Genomic DNA, 11,514 nt, shown 5'->3' on the forward strand with positions numbered 1-11,514 from the left:
GACATAAGTCCCGTCATGTCCACTTTACCACTTGCACTCCGTGTTGGTACTCTGACCACACACCTTGGATGAGAGGTGGGCTCAAGTAACAAGATAAAACAATCACTCGTAGGCATAGATAACCTGGAGTTCCATAAGCATTTCTGCTACACATAGTTTTTCGGCATTTCGGCCACCAATAGTTTGTAGGCATTTCGGCCACCAATAGTTTTTAGGCATTTCGGCCACCAATAGTTTTTAGGCATTTCGGCCACCAATAGTTTTTAGGCATTTCGGCCACCAATAGTTTGAAAATATTCCGCCTACCATCATAACACACCATGTGTGCATGGCCGGAATCCACACGGGCACCGCCCGAAAGTCCACAAATGTCCTGCCATGTCCTTGGACTCATATGCATCCACTCATATGATCCATACACATGCCCAGGTATAATACATACATGCATCCGCATGTTTCTAGGCCTGACACGCATCCGCATGTCCCTAGAATATACTGCAAAGTACAAGATTACGGGTGCCTGGGGATTCACCACCAGCCTGCACCTGATTCTTGCAAATACATTTATGAATGAATACATTTCAAACAAGAGAATCTGTAGGTACATCCGCCCTACACACAGGTACATCCGCCCTGCAGAAGCCTCTTCACAAGTACATCCGCCCTGCACAAGAGTATCACAATCCTCACAGGTACTCCGCCCACATACTCCGTGCTAACCACACACCTTGGAGTAGAGGTGGACTTTATCCATAAAAGCATCATATCCATGAGATATCCAAAGATTTCTTCTCTATAAACTTGGACAGATTCGTCCATAGAAATTACTTGTGAAGCCCAATATCTATATAAATCTCGTCCAAGAAAGAAATCTCCATAGATATAATCCATCCCAATAAAGGGAGCCATGAAAAGAATTCATCCCATTAAAGGGAGCCATAAACAATGTTTCCCTGAAACCATCTCAAGGCAAACAACACCACCTTTCTCCTTGCATAGCTATACAAGGGTTAGTGAACATCAAAAACACTTCATAGTAAATAGCAAAAGCACCAACTTTGCAAACTCAAAGTATACTTAGCTATTCTTTGCCAGGTTGGTCATGAAGCCAACAGAAATATCTCGTCACCATATCCTTAAGATATCTTGAGATATATCTCCCATATAGCTTGCCTGTAAGCTTGATAATATAATCCACAATATCCATATGGAAAGAGTGCTAAACGTGTGCACATAAAGCCAACTCCATACTTCCAAGATAAATTTTGTGAATTCATAAATCCTTACATCAAGCTGTCTATTGTTCATGCTCTTGCTTCATAGGCTATGAAGCGGCTGGCCATGCTTAACAGCAATGATGGTAAGTGTGGTCCCCACTTGAGATCTTTTCTCTTCCTTATTGATAGAAGGAAGCCTCCGCTTCCAAGAAAGCCTATGCTCTGATACCAATGTAACTCGCGGCGGGAGTGCCCGGGGGACTAGGGCCTTTGACACACTTGTTGATACCATCAATGCATATTAAAACATTTAAACATGGCCACAGCCTTAACACATATCCATAATCACTTTGCATAAAACATAAAGCTGGACAAAACATCCACAAATGCTGAAAATGGAGCTTGCACGTGTGACACCGCATAGAGGCCGGAATGGGCCGACCCCCCCCTTGGAGTATTTTATTACCCAAGGAGAATAATATCATGTACAAGCTTTGAGGGCCTTACTCTCCCCACGGGAGATGCCGGATTATCCATATACAAATGCCATAACACAGCCCAACACAAGGCAACCAAGCCGGAACATAGGCTGTAGAAATGCCGAGCCAACAATATAATCCATATACCTCCGTGTGGGTACTGATTCTTCCCCAAAAACCACGGGTCTTCATGCAATAGAGCTAGTACAGCAAGTACAACTCTCCATTCAGCCGGTACAACAAGTACAATGGCTGGTACAGCAAGTACAATGGCTGGTACATCCGGTACGGTGGCTGGTACAGCAGGTACAGCAAGTACAACTGCTGGTACAACACATACAATGGCTAGAAATCATAATAAATGATTGAATACCCTTGCCTTCAGTATTTCTTCGCGAAGGAAGCCTCCAAAACAGTCCCATACAGCCGGTATTCTTCATGGGCAGCCTTCAAGTGAGAGAGAAAGAGAGTAGCCATCATTAGAGAAGCCTTCAACGGTGGTAGAGGCTAGTGTGCAGCAAGAGAGCCTCCATTAATGAAGAGAGAGGGCTCCAATTTATAGATTTGGCCCTCCCATGAGCTAAAATGGCAAGAGAAGGTTACGATGACAAGTGGAGAGCCACACAATAGCTGAAGTGACAAGTGTGAGGCCACTTGTCTCACTTTGATCCTTTTTCTAACAAGTGTCAGGCCACTTGTCTCACTTTGATCCACTTTCTTGCCACATGTCCCAATCTAAGAGATGGATTCTCCCATAATCTTTAGCTCTAAAAATATCCCAACTAGTAGACATTCTGTCATAGGCACTTTGCCAACTCTTGGTATCTGCTCAATTCCAGATGTAATGACGCGAACAGAATTTCCATCGGAGTCGGGCCAAAAATAGCAACTCTCCTAAATTTTAGGAGTGTGGTCCTTTGTATTCTAGGATAATCCCCCATTCCCAAAGCTTGTACTTTCCAAATATTTAAACATCCTGGAGTCCACCAGACCCCTTTCAGACTGGGAAATGTCCAGGCTGGTGACAGCTCCCACTTCACGTATGACTACCATACGTTCTGTTATTGCATTGGCTGCCCACAAGCAGTGGCATGTACATCAGTTGGATGTTAAAACTGCTTTTTTGAATGGTGATTTGCAGGAGGAAGTTTATGTGTCTCAGCCTCCTGGCTTTGTTCAAAAAGGTGCAGAAAATAAAGTATGCCGTTTACATAAAGCACTGTACGGTCTTAAACAAGCCCCTCGTGCTTGGTACCACAAAATTCATACATACTTGGCTGCCAAAGGGTTTCAGAATAGTTCAGCTGAGAGTACACTTTATGTACGCCACATTGGGAACAATGTTCTCATCCTTATTCTTTATGTGGATGTCATCCTCGTCTCACTGGCCCTGAAGAGGGTGATATTTCAGCTTTTAAAGCTGATTTGCAGCATGCATTTGATGTCACAGACATGGGGCATTTACATTACTATTTGGGCATACAGTTTATACCTTTTGAGGGTGGTATCATGTTATCTCAGTGCAGATATATTGAGCAGCTCCTTGAGCGTTTTCACATGACAGATTGTAAACCTGTTTCTACTCCTATGGAACCAAGTCTAAACTCTCACATCACCCCTTGGAGGATAATCCTCCCTTGGGACAGTTGCCCGAGAACCTATCTGGCTCACAGGACTGCCATCCCCTCTGGCTTTGTGGAACACCACCAACAAACCTCCTGGGAGCTCTTCCCGATTCTGTGTTCCTTGCCTTGGGCTTCGTATCCGTGTACTTTCATGTACTTTGGACCTCTACACCATCATATGGGACTGCACCAATGTTTAGCTTTGCTGAGCCTGATGCTCTGATACCAATGTAACACGCGGAAGCTCTAGGGGTCTTCTTTCAGCCCTAAACACTCCTGGAAACAATCTGATGCAAAACGCAGACATGAAGAGAGAGTAGAGAGAGAGAAATATGCTGGAAATTCAATATATTAATATAGTACAAAAAGGTACTCTTCTACAGCCCTAGGCTGCCTCCTTGGAAAAGGTGAACATCACCAAAATCTGCCCCTAACTGGGACCCCTAAGGACCCAACTCCTAAGTGAGTTGAATGAAAAGAATGAGGAGCAACTCTTGCTATTTATAGTCCCTTGAACTTCATGGAGAACTGGCCAACTGCTGTCGGCCAGCTGACTGGACAAAAATTCATTTAATCATCATGCGCCTGTAGCCGCCTTTGTCTTGGTTCAGCCGACAGCCCTTCTGGTCTCAGCCGACAGCTCCTGTTCTGTTTCTGGTACAGCCGACAGGGATCCAAGTCCATTCTCCAGTCCAACACTACACCTTGTGCTCCAAGTCCTAGCTCTATCTGGTTCATACTCTTTTTCTGGCTGCCTCTTCTGGACCAACACCTGAGAATGTCCATGGCATTGTATGCACATGACATATATATATATATATATATATATATATAGAGAGAGAGAGAGAGAGAGAGAGAGAGAGAGAGAGAGAGAGAGAGAGAGTTGAGAGAGAGAGAGAGAGATGGAGACTAGTGTGTGTATGAGCCTTGAGGGAGGGAGAGAGAGGGTGTGTATGAGAGAGGGAGAGAGAGTGTGTGTGTGAGAAAGAAAGCTGTACTAAACGTCTATGAAAGGCCAAAATGACCTATGAGACCAAAATAGTCCATCCTCATCATCTGGATACATCATCAAGATTCAAGGGTACAAAGTAAAATGAAATGAACCGGTAGAGCATAGAGATAGCTCCAAAAGTGGGTATAAAAAACATCATCATCCTAGTGTGTTTGAAGTTTGAACTTTGAACTTTGGGTCTTGAGAAAAGCTTAAGGGAGGGAGGGAGAGAATGAGGGAGAGAGAGTGTGTGTGAAAGGGGCTGCCTTGGGCCCTTAAAGCCCCTGTCTAAAGACTCAAACCAGCAAAAAAAATAATAATAATAATGTGGACACCTCGATCACGCAGTCGTACGCCTCGTACACCTCGAACGCCTCGAACTGTTAGAGACGCGCCTCATAACAACTATGGATGGGAGTGCAAATCATTTGGTTGCTATGAAACATGTTATGGGCAACATGACTTCATCATCTAGTAATGATGGAGTGCAAATCATTTGTTTGCTATGAACATGTTATGGGCAGCATGACTTCATCATCTAGTAATGATGGGAGTGCAAATCATTTGTTTGCTATGAAACATGTTATGGGCAACATGACTTCACATCATCGCCAAGACCTTCCTCAAAACAACGGAACCTTATGCACCCTCGTCTTCAACCACACAACCCAGGTAGGGGTCACACCTCGACCAATTAAAACTCTTTAAGACCCTCGTCCTCACAAATCAAGACCTACACCTAGCCAGCCTTAACGACCAGTCCAGCTTAGATTTAACATGGAACCTTGACTTGTTGACCCTTAGACTTTTTGATTGACCCATTAAGCTACTAACAATCTAGAACCTGAAATCCCATACTAAATTAGTGTAATGACCAAGTAACTTAGCTTAGTTAGAATGGCCCTAAATTAGTATGCACCTTCAAATTACCACCTCTACAAAAAAAGTAAAAAGTATCTTTTGCAATGTTGACCTAATGGACAAGCACTTCCGAACAACCCAACCCGCAAATGCACACAATGCTAGGAGGAGTTTAGCCACTCCAAAGAGGTCACCTTGGACATTTCTTTATCACAGCATCAAGTTCTAGTTCCACTTCAGAATTAGGGCAATAGATAAGAATCAACTCTCGAAGCTGCACAAGAATTCCTAAGGGAAAACTCTTAACGAATCCTCAGCCCATTGGCAAGCTTGTAAATTATGGGCTAATGAAACTTCAAAACTTGGAACAAAGGGCCATGTGCAACCACTACCCTACATCCCACCATATGAGAATATGCATAGCATGTAAAAAATGGTAAGGGAAGTAGTAAGGGGGTTGCCATGCACCCATGCAGAGATCCCTTAAGCACATCCGGTTGATCCAGTATGAGGATCGCGGATGCCTAGGCATGTACTTGATGGAGCTCAGACGATGCAGGGATGTAGTGAGGCAACATGCTGAGAGACACATCCAACCCCGACATGACACCTCCCAAAGAGCCATCACAGATTTCTTTGTGATATGGTACCAATGCCTCTACTCCAGCTTCAGAGGCCACCACCATACCTACACTTGGGCTCCACGCCCCAGAGGAGTTCTTAGCGTGAGACCGATCCATTCTATGAGCCAAACACTGCCCGGACCCAAAGCATCAAGACCCTCCACCGCCGACATGAAACATTCCCATCATGAAGGCCTTACCCTCTTTATGCCTCGAGATTGGTACTAGGTGAGAAGGGATCATAGGATAATCATCTGCTATCTAGATGTATACATACATTGGTGTATTATATCCATTTTTTCATTTCCTTTTCAGTTCTTCCATGGCTCAGTATATCCATGGTACCATTGTTTTACTTATGGTCTAGATGGCTTTCTATAGAGACCATCTTCTCCGCACCACTCAGGATGGCTTTATACTTAGACCGAGCTACATGGATACCCATCTGTCTCATGGATTGAGGTGCGCCATTGGGCAGATCCGCACCTCTTCACATCAGTTAGAGATAGAGACAGGCAGATTTAGAGGCATACCTCCAGGGAACAGGATTTGTCAGATTTGTTGGATAGAGCCAGAGACGGAGGAGCACTCCATCTGTCGCTGCACAGCATATTATGAGATTCGAGGGCGCTACCATTGCCTGTTCAGAGAGGGATTTGGACCACTGGCTAGAGTCATGGACTATTGTGATCAGCGATGCTTGGGTTTTTATCTCCTGGAGATCCGCAGGCTCAGAGAGTCCATTATCAGGCGTAGACGCCCAACTGGTAGGGAGTCCACATAGAGACAGATTACTGACTTCTTTAGAGGGACTACCCGGGAGGGGACACAACCGACAGCCCAGCAGTGGGCACCCCGTGGGACTCTAGTTGAGAGAGCTATCCAGTTGGGCAGATCTAGACGCCCGAGGATTCGCGGATCCTCACATCGGAGACAGTGCCTACACCGGAGGATTCAGAGCATCATTGCGAGGCATCGGGTTCGTCCGACCAGGCATCTCACTATGGTAGATATCCATGCCATCCGGCAAAGACCCATGCTAGAGCTCCTAGGATGATTACGACTCCAGCCATATACTGTTGTACTCACTTCACTTTTGTACTCCCCCATATTCATGTATTCATGTATCCATGTACTCGTGTACCCCATTTTGACTAGTAGCATTAGCTTCCCCCCTTCTGATGTATTGTGGGGCTATCTCTTTTCTTTTCCAGACAGTGTATCAGATGTCACATGGTTGTAACTTTGGTCTCATAGGTCACTTTGGCCTTTTGAGGACGTTAATATAGCATTTCATTTCTCTCTCTCTCTCTCTCTCTCTCTCTCTCTCTCTCTCTCTCTCTCTCTCGCGCACACACACACATCAAGTAGTTCAAGTTTAAAGCAGTCAAAAAAGACAGGCTAGCACAAATTTGCATTGCATGTGAGACCCTAAGGAAACCCTAACCCTGAAAAGTGATCCACGGCACTAGTGACATGCTACCTCATACATCCTAGACCTCTAAAACATCCACTGCTGAAGAGAGAAGCTGAAATCAAAATTTCAACTTGATGCATGTATATCCTACAATAACCCTGTATGTGCTGCTTGCAGAGCATCTAGGACTTAGAACCATAGTTCCAATCATACACCTGAAAACAGCTAACATTTGGAGGAATGATAGGTATGAAAACGTTTGCTTCAGCCTATGGTGAAGTATCATTCGTGGCCCCAACCATATCCCCCTTACGAGCCCTAGCCTGGGTGCCTTCAGGAAAATTATAAAATTATAAAGCTTGACCTTTGAATGATGACAGTGAAAACATAACAGGATAGCAAGTCATCAAGATGTCGAAAAATCCTCATATCATACACCTTTGGATATCGTACACAAATAATCGGAACTATGCTTAGAACATAATAACCCAGGACAAATGACTCACGAACATTGTAAAACTTTGTCAAAATTACTCTGACAAGGTGCAAGAACAGTGTCTTTTTATGGGACCTTGTGGATTAAGTTGACAAGGTGCAAGAACAGTGTCTTTTTATGGGACCTTGTGGATTAAGTTGACCAGTTTTCAGCTGAGCCTATAGACTAGAAAACATGGGGCAGGGCAGGAACCAAGCCTGAGACTTTTTGCAACCAAGCAAAGCATCACATTTACAATAGCTTTGCCAGCTATCTGCAGGAGACTTGTAGCACCAAACATGCAATGAAAGCAAATGCAAGAATAATTCAACCAGATGCACATTTTTACCGTGGAAGCCGATACAATAGTGCCATCGATAAGATCTTTAACACCGTCATTGACACTTTGGTCTGCCTTCTTATCGGTACTTTCCACCACCTCTAACTTTTTGGAAGCATCATCTGGAACTTTGCTTGCCCCCTTGCCCCAGACATTAGCCCAATGTATTCTATTCCAGGCTGAACCAGAGACTTCGGCACATCTTCCACTTGACCCAGTGCTTGGATTTGAAGTTGATGGAAATGAAGATGTGCCAGGTATTGCTGCCTTGGAAGACTTTCCTGCAGAATTGGAACCTGTTGAAAAGCTCCTCCCCCAGAAAGATGTTGCACTGTTGATAGAAGCTGCAACATTTTTAGACTGGGAAAAGAACCCACTTTTTGCAGATCCCAGGTACTTAGAGCTCCCCCACTTGGAATTATTTGCTGCAACTTTCACTCCTGCCTCGTTTCCTTTCAGACTAGTGTCCACCTTTGCTGGCTTTGAAGTTTTACCAGATTCAGAAGTATTTATTGAAGCAGCCTCGCTTTCATTCTTTTCCATGTCAGTCTTCTTCTCATTTTCCTTCCCCTTCTTTTTTTTGAGCTCTTCTGAGTCTTGATCCTTGGGTTTTTCCTTAGCTTGTACCTTTTCTTTTTCCCTAGCCTTTTCCTGCCTCCGTCTCTCAGCCTCCCTCTCACGCCTGATCTCCCTCTCCCTTTCTGCAGCTGCCTCCCTTTCACTCTCCTTCTCTGCCTCCAGTTTCTCATCCCTTTGCCGCCTTCTCTCTTCCACCAACCTAGCCACCTCTTCCCTTTGCTTCCTTTCCTCAGCCTCTAATTGTTCTTTCTCTAGTCTTGCTAGTCTTTTTTCTTCTGCCTTACGACGTGCCTTCTCACCCCTTGTTTCAGGTGAAGGGCCTGCATCTTCACCTCTAGGGTGGCAAGCCCGATGCCCCCCATCCATGCCGTCCTCTCCAGAATATCCTGCCCTCCATAACTTTCGCCATATCCATCCTACACAAAATAACAGGTGGGATAAGACCCTCAAAAGAAACCAAAAAACTCCAAAATATGATTCCCCTGCAGAGCATCTTTCCCCTCCAAAGATGCCACCTCCTATAAAAGTCCCTGCTCCTGCCAAACCAGCTCCTGCTGTTCCAAAATAGAGAGCACTACCAGGCCAAGAGCCCCCAAACCAGGAGCCATTCACACCCCAACTGCCTCCATCTGTCCACGGTCTGCCTCCCATCCAGCCTCTTCCCGCTCCCAAACTAGGCCTATCCTGTGATCCTCTTCCATTCCAGATTTTGGAGCTTCTTGCAGCAAAAATTCCACCCCCACTTATGAATCCCGCAGCAGATCCAGTCAATGAAAATGAGCTTCCCGTACTCGGTGCTCCACCTGGTACATCCAACACTGGCCTTTTTGAAACATGACCACAATAAGTACACATAAACCTGCCGCCTCCAGGAGTCTGATCCTTATAAGCTGTAAAACAGTTTCGACATCTGCGAGTGGCTTCCTTGCGCCACTTTGCAACCTCCTGTGCTTCAATTCGTCTCCTCTCCCTTAGTAGAGCTCTTCGTCTAGCACGCCAAGCGGACAGCCTTGGCATTGCTAGCTCATACCATCCCAGACTTACCAAAAGCACCGCAACACATGCCAACCTGGGAGAGGTGACTTCGAAACGAAAACTTGGTGGTAAAAGTTGTGAAAGAGCCCATAGAATTATAAGAGGGATTACCAACCACGGCAGCATGGTCACTATGCGGCGTGACCACCTTGACGCTACACATAAAATGCACATTCTTTTACTCTGTCCCTCTTAAAAGAAGATCCTGGTCCTTGTATCCTGTGTTGAGAGTTCAATCAAGTTGAAAAAGGTTCCCCACCAGTGCTGAAGGCAACAAAGCTCATCATTCTCTATGACAACGACTCTTCACCACTTCGTCATCAACCCTAGCCTTGCTTAGGGTAGTGGAGAGCATCCAGAACCGCAATCGAAATGGCTAATCTGTATAAAAGGTACAAATAAAGCTTTACCAACTGTGCAGAGAAATTGCTATGGCAGACCTGGAGATGTGAACAAGCAGTATCACACAGTTCCTGTGGAAAATGCGGCCTCTGTAACCTGGATTTCCAAACATTGGGAAATAGACAATGCATGTGTTATGAGCAGCCGGAATGGCAAGATGAAAATTTTGAACTACAAGACAGAAAAGACGTGAAGTTTCTTTTGCTGTGCAGAGACATAGAGGTTTTGAAGGAAGCAGTGCACATAGGTTTTGCAGGAAGCAGTACACACAGGACACTATACATATGAGCGAAATACAAGCAGAGCGGCAGCATCATACATCTGAACATCGCTCTCTCTCTCTCTCTCTCTCTCACGCACACACATATCTTGCAAGGCGAAAAGGGGAAATTTTGCAGAAACGGCGACAGAACATGAGAAAACGCACTGGGTAAAAAACTGAAGAAGGATGTGCACATACCGGAAACGCGATCTCTGCAGCAGCAGCGGAGCGATGGCACAGAGAAAAACCACAGTTTTTGTTTGTTGTTTGATTGACGAACAAGAAAACACAATTAAAAAAAGGGAGCTTTAACCAAGTTAAAGATTGAAGAGGTGGAGGGGTGGGTCCCATCCACCAATTCTACATTCTTACCTTAATGACACCCCTTATGCTGCATATCAGTTGCATCAATTAAATGGCCACTCACACTCCATTTTATTAATATAAGGTATGGCCTTAGGTTAACCATCACCAAGGACGCTTTCCAAAAAATTGATGTGGCCTAGGACGCATCTTCTAAGAGCCTTTTGTAAAAAACGGGTGACACTATTGTAGATATTAATTTATTAATAAATTATTATTCCCAAAAAAAAGAGCTTCGAGCATCCCACACTTTTGAAAGAAATGGCTATATAGGCATTCTACCTTATGTGATGTAAATTCATTTATTCAATAAAGTAAGTCTCCTTTCTCATTTTAAAAAAATAGAGATAATGCGACAAATGAAATGCTTAATTATATTTTAGGGAAAACATTATAAGCATGTATTATCCCATAATAACTTATTGAACCGGATAAGAAGTTTGTTATGGTGGGACAATATCCTACCTTATGTCCCACCTATCAAAATTACCTTTCATCTTAGAAAAGCCTTCCTCTTCTCTCAGGTATAAACTTTAGCCATGAAAAAATTATAAGCGCATGCATAGTGAAAGATTGTGTTGCAAAGAGTCAAATGTCCACTCTCTTGTGGTTTTTCCATGGTACCAAGACCAAAACAAAGTAATAACATTCTTGATATAGTTTGTGTGTGCTCATATAATAAAGTATGTATGTGCATGAACACATGCATGCCTGATTTGTTAACCTGATAGTCACAAGCGCACAAATGTCTCTTCTAGGGTTTGCAATGCCATGTGGATGCCTACTCTATTAAGGTGAGCTTGACATGGCCTAAGGTGGATGTGTCTGTTCCTCCCTCTTCTAGT

The 11,514-nt window shown here is 44.3% G+C and overlaps 1 protein-coding gene across 3 annotated transcripts in view; it reads right to left on the reverse strand.

The window, feature by feature from the left end:
• LOC147629096 (uncharacterized) overlaps nt 1–10,647 on the reverse strand; it is a 76,123-nt gene extending 65,476 nt beyond the window's left edge. For 2 of the 3 annotated variants that reach the window (XM_086812343.1, XM_086812341.1), the window contains exons 1-2: nt 10,505–10,647; nt 8,038–10,140 (exon numbers count right to left, since the gene is read on the reverse strand). In XM_086812343.1, coding sequence (XP_086668469.1) covers nt 8,038–9,816 — 1,779 coding nt within the window. In that variant the 5' untranslated portion in view covers nt 9,817–10,140; nt 10,505–10,647. The remainder of the gene's footprint in view (nt 1–8,037; nt 10,141–10,504) is intronic. The other variant, XM_086812342.1, reaches the window with a different exon arrangement.
• Nucleotides 10,648–11,514: the final 867 nt, after the last annotated feature.

Source organism: Cibotium barometz, chromosome 18, assembly GCF_041138505.1.
Source record: "Cibotium barometz isolate CiBa-2024 chromosome 18, ASM4113850v1, whole genome shotgun sequence".
Lineage (NCBI taxonomy): Eukaryota > Viridiplantae > Streptophyta > Polypodiopsida > Cyatheales > Cibotiaceae > Cibotium > Cibotium barometz.